The 14935-nt window shown below is 42.9% G+C and overlaps 1 protein-coding gene across 1 annotated transcript in view; it reads left to right on the top strand.

Moving 5' to 3' along the window:
* Aff3 (AF4/FMR2 family, member 3) overlaps positions 1–14935 on the top strand; it is a 436486-nt gene that overhangs the window by 389312 nt on the left and 32239 nt on the right. Inside the window, exons 12-15 of the mRNA XM_013019735.1 lie at positions 2845–3951; positions 7024–7148; positions 9643–9832; positions 11729–11850. Of these exons, the coding sequence (XP_012875189.1) occupies positions 2845–3951; positions 7024–7148; positions 9643–9832; positions 11729–11850 (1544 nt within the window). The remainder of the gene's footprint in view (positions 1–2844; positions 3952–7023; positions 7149–9642; positions 9833–11728; positions 11851–14935) is intronic.

The raw sequence follows: 14935 nt of genomic DNA, 5'->3' as shown, positions 1-14935 counted from the left end.
GCAGACCTCACCATTTATGCTCTGTAAGGTCCCTGTCTTCCCTTTCTCTGAAGAATTATATCTTTCAACTCAGCAGCTCACAAAAAAAGACAGATTAAGCAGCCCTAATCAAATCTGAAGTGCCCCAAATCTGAAACTTGGTTGACATGAAGCCAGCAGCAGAAAATCCCACACCATGATACTTTGTTTCAACTACTAACAATATTATCTAAAATTATCTCAGGCTATATGATTAAAGTGAATATAAGCCACATCAAGATAGATAGATAGGTAGGTAGGTAGGTAGATAGATAGATAGATAGATAGATAGATAGGTAGGTAGGTAGGTAGATAGATAGATAGATAGGATAGATCCATTGATAAAGATGTAGAATCCAAAATAATAATAAAAATAAGTCTAAAATCCAAAACATTTCTAGTCCCAAGCATTACAGATAAGGGAAACTGAAGAGGTACATCTTTTGTTTTTGGCATTCTATTCTGAAGCCCTGTGTTTTTTTTTCGTTGTTCCAGTTTTTTTGGTAGCATGAATACAAACTTAAGAAAAAGTCAAGGGGGCCCAAGGATGTCATCATTCCTCCCGCTGTGTTCCAGAATGAATCTTTCAAATCCATATTGTGTGAGTGGAAGAGCTGAGGGACAGTGCCCAGGCCCAGAGTTTAAACCCCATGACCAACCAAAAAAATAAAATCCATATTGTGGTCTTCATTGTACTTTCTTTTTTTCTGTCACAGAGTGTCACTGGACACTCCAAGTAGCTTTTCCCTGCAGTATAGTCTCATCTATTGGGAGCCACAGGCAGGGTGTCCATGGTCTCCACCACAGTTCTGATTGTCTTGCATCCACGCATTATGGCCAGTTCCACATATCTCTGCCCTCTCTGGCCCAACAGAAGCTTCCCATCCCCTGAGCCATACCTTACGCCATCCCTACTCACGTAGGTTCAGCCAGGACCCTAATATCTCAGGCACAGCAACTCCCTTACCCCTCTTGGATCTGTGACTACACCCAAAGCCCAAAGCTTTACACATAACACGGACTTCACTGTTGAAAAACATTTTTTTTTTGTCAGTCATGGGGCTTGAACTCTGGGCCTGGGCACTGTCCCTCAGCTCTTCATCTCAAGGTAAGCGCTCTACCACTTGAGCCACAGTGCCACTTCTGGTTTTCTGAGTGGTTTATTGGAGATAAGAGTCATGGACTTTCCTGCCCAGGCTGGCTTTGAACCTCAATCCTCAGAACTCAGCCTCCTGAGTAGCTAGAATTACAGGCGTGAGCCACCGGCACCCAGCAAAAAACAAATCTTGAACCATCAAAGGTAGCTTTTGGAATTTCTTATGTTTAAAATTTTTTTTCTCCTACCACATGAGTTGACTGTCTCCAGTTCTAGACTTGAACTGATCAAGTCTGAAATAGAAATCTAAGGAGATGGGGCTGTTACTCAGCTGTGTATTGATTACAAGAAGTTTGATCCTAAGCACACACATTATCAGCCCCCCAGCCCCAAAGGCTTGGCTTACCAAGCCTTCTTGTTCTAGGCTGGTATCTGACCTACCCCTGAAAGTTGGAGGCAGAGAAGAAGGAGGCATGCAGAAGGAAAGTTTCTCCCCTGGATCCCTCCAAATGACTTCTCATCTCAGTTATGGTCACTAATTGAAAATACTCTGGCTAAAGTTTTCCACCTCCCAGTGTACCTCTTACCTACTAATAATCCTAATGGTAGAGAAATGGACTTAAAATGGACTTTTTTTAGGAAGCAGTATGTAGTCCCTGTAAAAGGTTCTAACCTGTTCCTTGAACATAAATCCTCAGAGTCAACTCAGAACTATGGACTTTGCCCAGAAGTTCACATCTCTACAACATTGCTATTGCTTCAGGGCATTCAGTGTCCCCTCACCCAACTAATGTATGGACCAGAGTTTAAAACCAATGACATCCATAATTTGCTCTAAGTTAGCAAAACTACCTGCAGGAAAGCTTTCCATCATCACCTCTGTCAACGTGTGACAGAAGCAGGTTGACTAACCAGGTCATGCTACCAAAGTGTACAGAGCACCCCAAGTCCCCTGAAACAGAGATTCTCTGCCAAATGAGCCCTCTTTCCAAAGTTTTGCTTCTGCTGCTAAATTCCCTGCGTCCTCTACGTACCATCTCCACATGAGTTATTCTTTGAGATCAGAGATGCTTGGATTTCCCGTTTTTAATCTTACCACAAGTAAATAAATTCCAAGTACTGATGGCTCATGCCTATTTTCCTAGCTACTCAGAAGGCTAAGATCTGGAGGATCAAGGTTGAAGGCCAGCTAGGGCAGAAGAAGTCTGCAAGACTCTGTCTCCAAAATAACCAGCAAAAAAGCAGGACTTGAGCATAGCTCAAGTGGTGGAGCACCAGCTTAGCTAGTTCAAACTATAGTACTGTCAAAGTAAATAAGTAAATGAGTGCTTTAAGGCTGTGTGCCTCCAGGGTATTATTCCTCAGTTCCATGGAATGTCAAATCTATTCAGGTATGTATAGTTATAAATATACATTGTGTATCTGTATTGTGTAGCACTCAGAAGTGGGGTTCTGCTGAAACAGTGCTGTCCTTTATTTTTGTCAACTGGACTTGGAAGTGGTATGCTGGCATTGTACCACATCTGGTAAAACAGCACCCTCCTGGCATCCTGAAAGCCAGAGGAGGGCTGGCACACATACACATAGCTTCCATTTCCCATTTCCTTGCAGCTCCATATGTTTTACTCATATACCCAGAGGAGATATGTCAAGATAAACATAAGGCAGGCCCCTTTTAAGTGAGTCTATAATAAAAGATGTTTTGTATGTGATTGGTCTTCTGCTTTCAGGCCGAACCAGCATCCTCTAACAAGTGGCAGCTGGATAAATGGCTAAACAAAGTTAATCCCCACAAGCCTCCCATTCTGATCCAAAATGAAAGCCAAGGGCCAGAGAGCAATCAATACTACACCCCGGTAAAAGATGATGTGCAGGACTGTGGGAAACTAACTGACATTTGCCAAACCAGCCTGAGAGAAAAGGAAGTCAAGACTGCCTGCAAGGAGGAGCAGAGGCCAAGGACAGCCAACAAGGGCCCAGGGAGCAAAGGGGTGAAACAGAAGTCCCCACCCGCGGCTGTGGCTGTGGCTGTGGCAGTGACCACTGCCGCCCCGCCATCCACGGTGCCCAGCATACCTGTGGAGAACGCACCCGCGCCCACCCGGAGATCTGCGGGCAAGAAGCCCACCAGGCGCACAGAACGGACCTCTGCAGGGGACAGTGCCAACTGCCACCGGTCAGAGGAGCCTACGGGCACAGACACCCTGGGGGCCAGTGTGGTGGCTCCCCCAGAACCTGCCAAAACCAAGCCCTGTGGCAACACCAGAACGAGCCACCGCAAGGAGCTACGCTCCTCCGTGGCCTGTGAGAAGCGGCGCACCCGGGGACTGAGCAGGATTGTCCCCAAATCCAAGGAGTTTATTGAGACCGAGTCTTCTTCCTCATCTTCCTCCTCTGACTCGGACCTGGAGTCCGAGCAGGAGGAGTATCCTCTAGCCAAAGCGCAGCCGGTGGCCACTGCTGCCACCTCGGGGAGTGACCAGAGACTGAAGGAGACTGCCAGCAGCATCAGCACTGGCAGTGGCCCCCGGGCTCCCGTAGGCTCCATCAACGCCAGGACTACCAGTGACATCGCCAAGGAGCTGGAGGAGCAGTTCTACACTCTGGTCCCCTTCGGCCGCAACGAACTTCTCTCACCACTGAAGGACAGTGATGAGGTCAGGTCTCTTTGGGTCAAAATTGATTTGACTCTCCTGTCCAGGATACCAGAACACCTTCCCCAGGAACCAGGGATCTTGAGTGCTCCAGCGGCCAAAGACACTGAGAGTGCACCACCCAGCCACACACTAGACACTCAGGCAGAAAAGGCTTTGCCAAAATCCAAGAGGAAACGCAAGGTAAGCCTAGGGCAGAGGGCCAGGGCGTGGGGAATTTCTTTAACTTGAGGGCAAGATGGGCTACTGGTCTGGACTGTGGTCGACTGCAGGTGTTTTGTGTCTTTAAACAATTACATACTACTTTATATATGCAGAAACTGTTGGAAGTGCTTAACAGACATAATCTCAGGTAAATCCTTAGGACAGCCCAATGAGGCAAGTGGCATTGCTCTCGTTTTATTCTAAATGTGCGCAAGTCGCAAAACATATTTATCGAGTGTGTATGGATAGATACAGGCTGAAAGCTTGAGTATGTGAGAAGGCTGATGTATGGTGAGTATTCTTTCTGGAAGGGGAGAGGACCATTCATCTACCTAAGAAGTCAATGGGGTTTAAGGCTGTTACTGGGGTGGACAATAAATACTGGATTCTCTGAGGCTGGAACCAGCCTGTGGTATCAGAAGTTGCTTCCAGTAGTGTTGATCTAGGAGGCCTTCAAGGTGAAGAAGGGCTATGAACAGAGCTCTGAGGACATAGGACATTTGTGTAAGCAGAGGCCTGAAATGTTGCATTAAGGTGTCAGCCTAGGGCTGGGACGGTGGCTTAGTGATAGAGTGCTTACCTAAAATGCATGAAGCCCTGGGTTCAATTCCTCAGTACCACATACACAGAAAAACCCAGAAGTGGTGCTGTGGCTCAAGTGGTAGAGTGCTAGCCTTAAGCAAAAAGAAGCTCAAGACAGTGCCCAGGCCCTGAGTTCAAGTCCCAGGACTAGCAAAAGGAAGAGAAATAAAAGATGTCAGCCTAAGGATCTAAGGATTATGTGGTTTCCAAAGGGCAATCTGATCCGTCAATAGATAAATAAGACTGCCTACATGAGATTGATACCTATTTAGAATCCTTGATTAAGAGCAAGTAGAGAGTAGGGTTTTTCCTAGCCAAAATGAAAGTATTCCTCATCTTTGGAAGTGTGTATGGGGAAGGCATGCAGTCATACTCACGGCATAAAAGTGATTCATCAGCAGAGAAACTTACAAGACTCTTCATCTGTAAAATGGTGTGGTGTCATGTTCATTCAGTAAAACAATACAATTCAAAAATACAACTAGTTCACTTCTTCCTTGCTCCTCTTTCCTTCTGTTTCCCAGTCAGTATTCTGCTTTTCTTGTTACCTGTTGGTGCTCAGTTTCTGTTGAATCAATTAGCCGGTTAGTCATGTAGAAGTGAGTATAGATATTACCCTCTCCCTGAGGGAGAGATGGACAGGCTGATAAAAATACATAAGTTAGAGATATATAAGAACTATACTAAGGTAAATAATACACATTGGTAGATTGGAAATATGTATCACTATAAAGATATACTTAAGTACCATAGATACATGTATAGATATATAGAGGGAAAGATGTACAGAGAGACAAACATGTAAAGTTCATAATATTCTATATTGAAATGGTTGTATTTTTCTTTATTTTCTGGCACTGGGGCTGAAACTCAGGGCCTCATGCTCTTGCTTAGCTTTTGTGCTCAAGGGTGGTGCTCTACCATTTGAGCCACACCTCTACTTCCAGCTTTTGGCTTACTAATTGGAGATTAGGAGTCTCTCAGGTTTATCTGCCCAGGCTATCTTCAAACCACAATTCTCAAATCGCAGCCTTCTGAGTAGCTAAGGTTATACCAGCATCCAGAGATTTTTTTTTTCTATTTCTATTTCTTTTTCTTTCTTTCTTTTTATTTTCATTATGAAATGTCATCTACACTGTGTGACACTGCTCTACTCAAGAAACTGGACAAATTATCAGTAAACACAAACATAGAAAAGTGAAAATACATTTTTCACAATGCTTTTTACTCAGTATCCTGGCATTAAGACCTCAATGCTAAATCCTGGAGTTGAGACACTTGATTTGGCTGCCAGAGGTGCCAGGTCTCACTGAGAACCAAAGAGTTTCGTTTAGACTATTCATAGACTGTTCATATTACAGTGTGAGCATCTGGAGTCTTCAGTGGCAGAGTGATAGTCTCATTGTGCTAAAAAGAAAAGGTCAGAGTCTCTCTGTCTCACTGTCTCCTGGAAAATACCACACATAGCCCTGAGGACCCACACAAGACTGACTCCTACCTCTCTTCCAGGAAGTGGTATTTTGTGGTATGATTTGTATTACAGTCTAATCTAGTCTAAAATTAAACATAGAGGCAATAAGAATCCAATCTAGGTCTTATACAAAGGTACTTTCAGAATTCTAAGAAGACACAGGAACTGGGAACTAGAATTAGGACACAAAATAATAATAATGTCTGCTTGCTATTCACAAAAGGCGTGATTTTCAAAGCAAAAAGGTCTAGGCCTGTCACCACTCTTACCCTAATAAAAACAGAGAACACACACCTCTTTATCCTTTACTCTAATATCAAGAAGTGCCAGGACAAGTGACACTGAAGCTACAGTGTGAATTCAGAACACTTTTTTTGGAAGGCTAAATTCTAAGCAGCTTTCATAATTCAAAATGTTCCCTTCCAAATTTTGATCTTGACATCATGCCTTTCCTCTCAAAAAGCTGTGGATAGAGATGGGCATCAGTGACTCACTCCTGTAATCATAGCTACTCAGGAGGCTGAGAGCTAAGGCTTGCAGTTCAAAGCCAGCCCAGGCAGGAAAGTCTGAGAGACTCCTAGTCCCAACTAACCATCAAAAAGCCGCAAGTGAAGCTGTGACTCAAGTGGTAGAATGCCAGCCTTGAGCTGAAGAGCTGAGGGACAGTGCCCAGTCCCAGAGTTCAAGCCTCACGACTGACAAAAATAAAAAGCTCAGGGACAGTGCCAGGTCCTGAGTTTAAGCCCCAAGACCAGCACAAAATAAAATAAAACAAAATTAAATAAATAAAGCTGTGGATAGTAAGCCCCACAGATTCCTCCTTGTTTGTGGAGGAGATGCCTTGGGGGCCTATGCCAAAGGCTTGGATGCTCAGCCCGTTCTCCAGGATGCCAGGTAAGCAGATCTCCCCAGAGCCCTTGTTCTGTCACAGTATCCTAGAGCTCACTTTGACCACTCCAGGTCCAAAACTGATTTGGCTTTTGCTGATTCCTATGCAGTGTGACAACGAAGATGACTACAGGGAGATGAAGAAGGTCCAGGGAGAAAAAGATAGCTGTTTGAGACTGGCTGCATCTGCCAACAATACCTTGTCTGTGAACCACTGCAATATGAACATCAGTAGGTAAGCTGTGCCCTGGCAGGTGGAAGTAAGCCAGAGGGGTCTATGGATCTTAAGTTCTTGGTTTAACTGAAGGCTTATAATTCTGGCTGGACATAAGCCTCTGGCTACACCCCAGTAGCTATGTCAGGCTCTTCTCTGTAACCAAGACCTGTTTTCAAGTATGACAAGTTCTGCATTTCCCAAAAATAGCTCCCTTCCCCCAAAACTTAATAAATGAATTTGTAAGCCCATATTTTAATGAGCTTAATAATATTAAGCTTACTATAAGGATGAGGAAATAGCCACTTACTAGTGACATCTGCAGGTGAGGCACCTACGGCTGTTGGATGTAAACTAAAATTGTGGAGGTAAGAAGGATATGTGCTTCCAAGGTCAAATAGCCACCCAGTTGATCCTGTAAAGGAGTTACAAATAGCCCTACCATGCACCAACCTCTTCTGTAATAAATGACTCTCCAGCAAGGCAAGGTCCCAGGTATTCGTTAAAGCAAGGAGCTTAGCATCACTCATACAGACTTTTCCATTTAGAAACACCTTAGCACAGACCCACTTCTCCTCAGCGGTGACACTCCTCACTCTTCCTGACTGTACACAAAGGTTCTTAAGGGGAGATTAATGTTTCAGCAAAACACATAAAGACATAAACTGAAAGGTTAGGGAAAGATGGAGAGCAGTACTAAAACTCAGAGAGAAAATTGGAGAGCTAAGGAGCACATAGGCCTGCTGCAGTGTCAGGATCACCTTGGGAAGGCAGCCAGGATGCTGAAGGAGTAAGCAAGAGGGAGTTGTGCACACAGGCACAGAGACAGCCTATCAGTCCTCTGTGTGGAAAGAATGGTGTCCCCAGAGACTTAGGAAGATGGGAATACTTTCTTAATTTTTATTTCATTTTATTTTATTTTTTGCCAGTCCTAGGGCTTGAACTCAGAGCCTAGGCACTGTCCCTAAGCTTTTTTTGCTCAAGGCTAGTGCTCTACCACTTGAGCCACAGTGCCATTTCTGACTTTTTCTGAGGGATTAAACCCTGGGCTTCATGCATACTAGGCAAGCACTCTACCAGCAAGCCACATTCCTAGCCCCTTAATAAGAGTTTATCAATAAGCTCTTCATTTGTGCATTAAATAACCTTTCTAGCCATTCTAGGGACAACCATAATCATTGAAGAGTAATGAAAGTAAGTGATACTTCAAGATGTTTGTGACAACTATAATATGACACTAAAACACCTGTGATTTCTACTGAGACACAATAATAGGTATTGCTGTTTGGGCTCCGGCTTAAACTCCTTTGGTTTCTTGCCCTCACTTGTAATGAAGGAAATAATTCTGTTTCAGAGACAGGTTGGTGAACATGTAGATGTAACTTTTGCTGAACAAAATCCTGGACCTAACTGTTGTAGAGACTCTACCTGGCAGAGTAGCATATATGCGATAGTTTCACATATGTTAAGTAATGACACAATGCATAGGAAAGTGCATAGAGTTATTATGGGAAAGGTGATCTGAATACATCTGGAATTGTGATTACTACTATCAGGTTTTACCAGTAAATAAAACAATCATAGCCTAGGTAATGGATCACCCATCCCAGAGAGGAGATTTGCAGTACTGAAGAATAGTTCCATGTCCATGACTATATTTAATGCCGTAATTTGTTTTTCCATGCACATATAAAGTAATACACACTTAGGAACAGATCTTTTTCACTGACATTTCAAGAAATGATTGTATTCAGGCTCATCATATCCATCTTCAACATCAGCACCAATGAGCTACTTTTTATTCATCCAGAGCAGTTTTCTGAAGCACATCTTCTCATTTCATTCTGAGGACATTTGTTGGACATCCTCTGCTTTTGGAGCCAGAAAACCTGTATGTATTTGCATACATTAAGAATTTGGCTTTACCATTTGAAATAATGGCCTAAATCACACATGGAAAAACCATAAGACTTCATCCTGACCAGTGGCTGAGCATGGGGGACAGGGAATGAGCTTGTCATTCTGATGATGTGAAGAGTTACAAATAGGAGGATCAAAGTTCACATATGAAGCAAGACCTTATTTCAAAAATAACATAAAGGAGAACTGGGGGGTACAGCTCAACAATAGACCACCTGCTTAGCAAGTGCAAGGCCCTGAGTATAAACTCTGGTACCACCAAAAGAAGGAAGGGAAGGAAAGCTTGTTCATCATTGTTGATTAACTTTCCTATTACTTGTCACTCACATTTGAACCAAGTTCGTTGATCACTTTGAGATCCTTGGATGAAAAATGAAACATGAATTACTATGCTAAGTCACTTGTTTTATCACAAACTCTAGAATTACTATGCATCCTGACATGGGAGTAAAGAAACAATGAGTGATGCTTTTTAATGGTCTTAATTCTTCCTACCAGCAGGTTTTTAATGGGAGGTATGGAGCATATGTAAAACATTCGCTTCTCCCTGTGCCTACTATGTTAACATTCTATCACTGTAATTTCTTCCTTTCAGTGTGGCAATACCAATAAATAAAAATGAAAAAATGCTCCGGTCACCTGTCTCGCCCCTCTCTGATGTATCCAAACACAAATATTCCAGCGAGGACTTAACTTCTTCCAGTCGACCTCATGGCAACAGTGTCTTCACTTCTGCCTCTTCCAACAAAAAGCCTAAGGCTGACAGCCATGCCGGAGACCTTACGGTTGGTTGATGCCCTTTCTTTCCCAGGAAAATCAAAGTAAAACTGCACCTTCCTCACGCCCTACCCACATACACTTCGCCTCTAGCCTGCACAGTCTATACTCCTGATGGAGGGAGGCCCACAGAGAATCTCTGAAGACAACTTTTGGAGAGACACAGCAGTACCAAAGACAGCTTCGCCCTCCCCCACTGGATCTCCAGCACTGTAGATTAATCTACTAAGTTTCAATTTCCCAATCTGTAAGAGTGAACATAATAAGACTTCTTTGATATTCTTGTGAGAATAACATCTGATAACAAGATGTATCACTCCTCATCTTAAGATCTAGAAGGCACATACAAGTGGAGCATCCCCAATTCAAAATGCTCCAAAGTCTAAAACTTGTTGATCACTGACATGATGCCACTGTAGAAAATTCCACACCTGACCTCATGTGGCAGGTCATCATCAAAAAGGAAAAACTAGGGTGGGCATGGTGTCACATATCTATAACCCTATTCAGAGGGTAGAAAGCTGAGATTTTAGAGTTCAAGGCCAACCCCGGCAAAAAGTTAGCAAGATACTATTTCAATCAGTAATACACGTGCAACACGTGCAGTGGTTACAAGGGAGGCAGAAAGGAGGATTCTATTCCAAGGTGCATCTCAAGCAAAAAAAAAAAAAAAAGGAAGAGACTCTATCTGAAGACAAAAACAAAAGCATAAAGCATAAAATAATGAATGTGGCCAGGTGTGGTGGCTCATGCCTGTAATCCTAGCTACTCAGGAGACTGAGATCTGAGGATCATGGTTCAAAGCCACCCTGGCCAAGAAAGTCCATGAGACTCTTATCTCCAGCTAACCATTCAGAAAACCTGAAGTGGTGCTGTGGCTCAAGTGGTAGAACACTAGCCTTGAGATGAAGAGCTGAGGGACAGTGCCCAGGCCCAGAGTTCAAGCCTCACAACCAACCCCCCCCAACAAAAAGTAATGAATGTGTGGCTCTAGTGTTAAGGTGCTTGCCTGGCAAGTGTGAAGCCTTGAATTCAAACCCCAATACTACCTTTTTTTAATTGCTCAGCTGGGCGCCGGTGGCTCATGCCTGTAATCCTAGCTACTCAGGAGGCTAAGATCTGAGGATCTCTGTTCAAAGCCAGCCTGGGCAGGAAAGTCCATGAAACTCTTATCTCCAATAAACCACCAGAAAACCAGAAGTGGCGCTGTAGCTCAAGTGGTAAAGTGCTAGCCTTGAGCTGAAGAGCTGAGGGACAGCACTCAGGCCCAGAGTTCAAGCCCCACAACTGACAAAAAAGAAGAAAAAAAATCACTCAAAGAGTTGTATAAAATTGGCATCAGAGCTAGGCACCAGTAGCTAGCACCCATAATCTTAGCTACTCAGGAGGCTGAGATCTGAAGATAGCAGTTCATTGCCAGCCCAAACAGGAAAATCATGATATTCCTATCTCCTGTTAACCACCAAAAAGCCAGAATTTGAGCTGTGGCTCAAATGGTAGAGCACTAGCCTTGAGCACAAAAGCTCAGAGACAGCACCTGGGCTCTGAGTTCAAGCCTCAGGTCCAGCACACAAAAAAATTTGCCATGAGATAATATATGTAACTTGTATATAAAACACAAATCAAATTTATATTTAGAGTTTGGTCCTATCCCCAATGTATCCTACTTTTTTATGTGCACATATTCTGAAATCTGAAAAAAAAATCCCAAATCTAAATATTTCTTCTCCCCAACATTTTAGATAAGGGATATTGGACCTATATATTATTTTTTCTTCACTGGGAAATTGCTACCCGTCCTAACATAGAACATGAAGACATTCTGTTGAAAAAAAAAGTGTTCTGTTTAATTAGTTGCTCTTTCAGCCACTGTGTAAAAGATTCCTGTGTTATTTATTGTTTAGAAAGCTGCTCACAATTCTGAAAATGGTCTCCACAGTAAGTCACGGCCACAAACAGAGCCATGGTCTCCAGGTTCCAATGGCCACAAAGACTGCAAGAGACAGAAACTGGTCTTCGATGACATGTAAGTTTGGATTTTTCTAATGCAGTAAGGAGGGAAAGCAAATGGAAGTTCTTGGTAGGGGGGGCATATGCATCTTATTTACCATGTGGCCATTCTCTCTTGCATGACTTGGTCATTTAATTGTCCCTCTCAGAGGAAGCCCTAGCATGCAGATATTGCCGAGTCCTGGTAAGGTTTTTAAACATATAGAAGAAACAGTGCTCATAAGTTGGCATACAGCCATCAGAAAGCTGAGGCAAAGGGCATAGTGAGATTTCCAAACACTTCTATTGCAGCCTGTTGGTGATTTTATGCTATCAGAAAGAGGAGTTATTTTTGCTTTGTAAATTATAATGGCCAAAAAAATAATAGTGATTTACTCCCTAAAGGCGTTTTCCTCCACAATGGCTATATTCTTTATAATAGTCTAAGTGATCCTTATAGGGGAAACAGTATTCTGTCATCCTTCACACAGTTCTAGCAATAAAGCTGGAATTCAGTTTCCATTCCCAGCATCAGTTCAAACATAGGAGAAACAAGAGTAGAATGTAAATAAAAAGAACATCCTGGAATACTCTTGAGAGGCTGAAAATGACAAATGAAAAATGATTTTAAAATGATAACAAAAATTAATCTCTTAAGAAAAAATGGGTATTGAGAACAAAATAGAAGTCAAAAGATAAGGTTCCAAGCATTCAGCTTAACAGCCAGGTCTGGTGACTATGTGTAACCCCAGCTACTAGGAGGCTGAGATTGGGAAGATATCAATTTAAGGCTAGCATGAGCAATAATTTCACGAGACCCTTACATCACCCAATAGCGGGGTGTAGTACCACAAGCCTGTCATCTAAGCTGTGCTGGAAATGTAAATATGCTTGTGGTCCAAGCAGGCCCAAGCAAACATGAAAGTCCATTTGAGGGAAGGGATAATGGGACAACAACAAAGGAAGGGGTAACAATGATCGACAAGTAATGTACTCATTGCCTTACTCATGTAACTGTAACCCCTCTGTATAGCATCTTTACAATAAAAGGAAATAATGACAGCAAAAAGAACTATGGGCATAACTCAAGTAGTAGTATACCTGGCAAGTGCAAGACCCTGTGTTCAGCTTCTAGGACTCCCACCACCACCAAATACATACATACATACATACATCATAAATAACTGTCTGGGCAACAGTGGTTCACACCTATAATCCTAGCTCTTCAAGAGCTCTGAGATCTGGGGGGAATGGTAGCTTGAAGCCAGCCTGGCAGAAAAGTTCATGAGACTCTTATATCCAACTAACCAGAATAAAGCTGGAAGTAGAGGTGTGGCTCAAATGATAGAGCACCATCCTTGAATGAAAAGTTAAGGAACAATGTCCAGGCCCTAAGTTTAAACCCCACTAAAAGAACCACCTCCAAAAACGTCTAGCTTTTTGTCTTGAATCCTAAGTGATCCTTAGAGATCCATATTCCTAAGTGATGTACAGTCTTAAGTATTTCGACTACATAGGAGGCAGGAAAAAATTAAGTCCACAGTGAAGAATGGTAGAAGCAGCATGCAAAGTGAGAGCTTCCTGCCCTCTGGTAGCTGACAGTCTAGCTGAGGAGACAGACCACAAACTGAAAGCCCAGTGAAAGCTGCAAAAGAAAATGGTTCTAAATGTCTTCACAGTCCAGCTTCCTTCTCCCCACCAAAATAATAATAACAGTAATAGCAGTGACAACTGCCAACTGTTGTGGAAGGATTCGGGGCTCCAGCATCTTGTTTTGAAGACTTCTAAGGACTAAGTAAAAGATACTTCCAAGGGGCCTTACCTGAGAAGCAGCTACCCTCCATCCTCAGTTCCTTCTTCTTCACCATCCCTAACCTTCAAACTTCTCTGAGAAAAGAGAATATTGAGCTATACTATGCAAGAATTAATGGAACTTTGGTAAGCTTATTAGGGCTCAGAATTCTGGAATTGAAAACCAAATGCACATTCGTTCCACTGGAGGATGGCAGGATTTGGGGAAGTGCAAAGGTAGCAAGGGGACCCAGGCCTTTGCTACCAGTGCCATAGCCACTGCAGCTGTACTCTACACACCATCTCTAGACCTTATCATCTCCTTTGCCTTTAACTTATCCACTGTTCCTGCTGAGACGCATGTCAGGTGGTCAGTCATCCATTGGGAGGACATAGAATAGGAATACACTCAGGTAGTCATACATATTTTGGAGCTGTACTATGGCTTGTACTCAGGGCCTTGTGCTTGCTTGATTTGTTTGCTCACAGCTGGTGTTCTACCTCTTGAGCCATGCCTCCAGCCCTACTTTTTTGTCAGTCATGGGGCTTGAACTCTGGGCCTGGGCGCTATCCCTCAGCTCTTCAGCTCAAAGCAAAAGCAAGCGCCCTACCACTTGAGCCACAGTGCCACTTCCAGTTTTCTGGTAGTTTATTGGAGATAAGAGTCTCATGGACTTTTCCTGCCCAGGCTGGCTTTGAACTGTGATCCTCAAATCTCAGCCTCCTTAGATAGCTAGGATTATAGGCAGGAGCCACCAGCGCCTGGCCAGCCCTACTTTTTGATGGTTATTTTGGAGATGGAGTCTCACAGATTTTCTATGAACTCTCAACTTCCAGAGTAGCTAGGCTCACGGATGCCTGGTGTCAATTCTATTTTAATTAAAGTTCTTAGCATAAATTGTTCTATGAACCTTAGCCATTTGTGAAATAGGAAATCTGAGTCATATGTAATGTCAACATAGAAATTTGCATACAGAAATCTTAATTAAAATAGAATCAAACAGCACTAGAGCATTAGACAATGAGATGCCCTAAATAACAAAATCATTCTAGAGAATGGTTTTAGGAGCAAGTACAGGAACAAAACAAAAAAGTGGGGGGAATTTTTTAATGTATGGAGCAAAACTGTAAGTCAGAAAGAGCAACTAAATGATTGTATTCCAATCTTCAGTTTCTTGGACTTCTTTACAAGAGGAAATATTTCTGTTTGCTAGGGCAAGGCTAATACAGATTTGTCACTATCTGTATCAATGAAGAGGCTCTTGTCATTTGTTCTGCCCATTAGCAATATGGGTAATTTTTCTGGCTGACAGCTCTACAATACGACCATT

Source organism: Dipodomys ordii, unplaced genomic scaffold, assembly GCF_000151885.1.
Source record: "Dipodomys ordii isolate 6190 unplaced genomic scaffold, Dord_2.0 Scaffold47, whole genome shotgun sequence".
NCBI classification, from domain to species: Eukaryota; Metazoa; Chordata; class Mammalia; order Rodentia; family Heteromyidae; genus Dipodomys; species Dipodomys ordii.
Note: the sequence above shows the minus strand (reverse complement) of the source record. Positions and strands in the feature narration are given on the sequence as shown.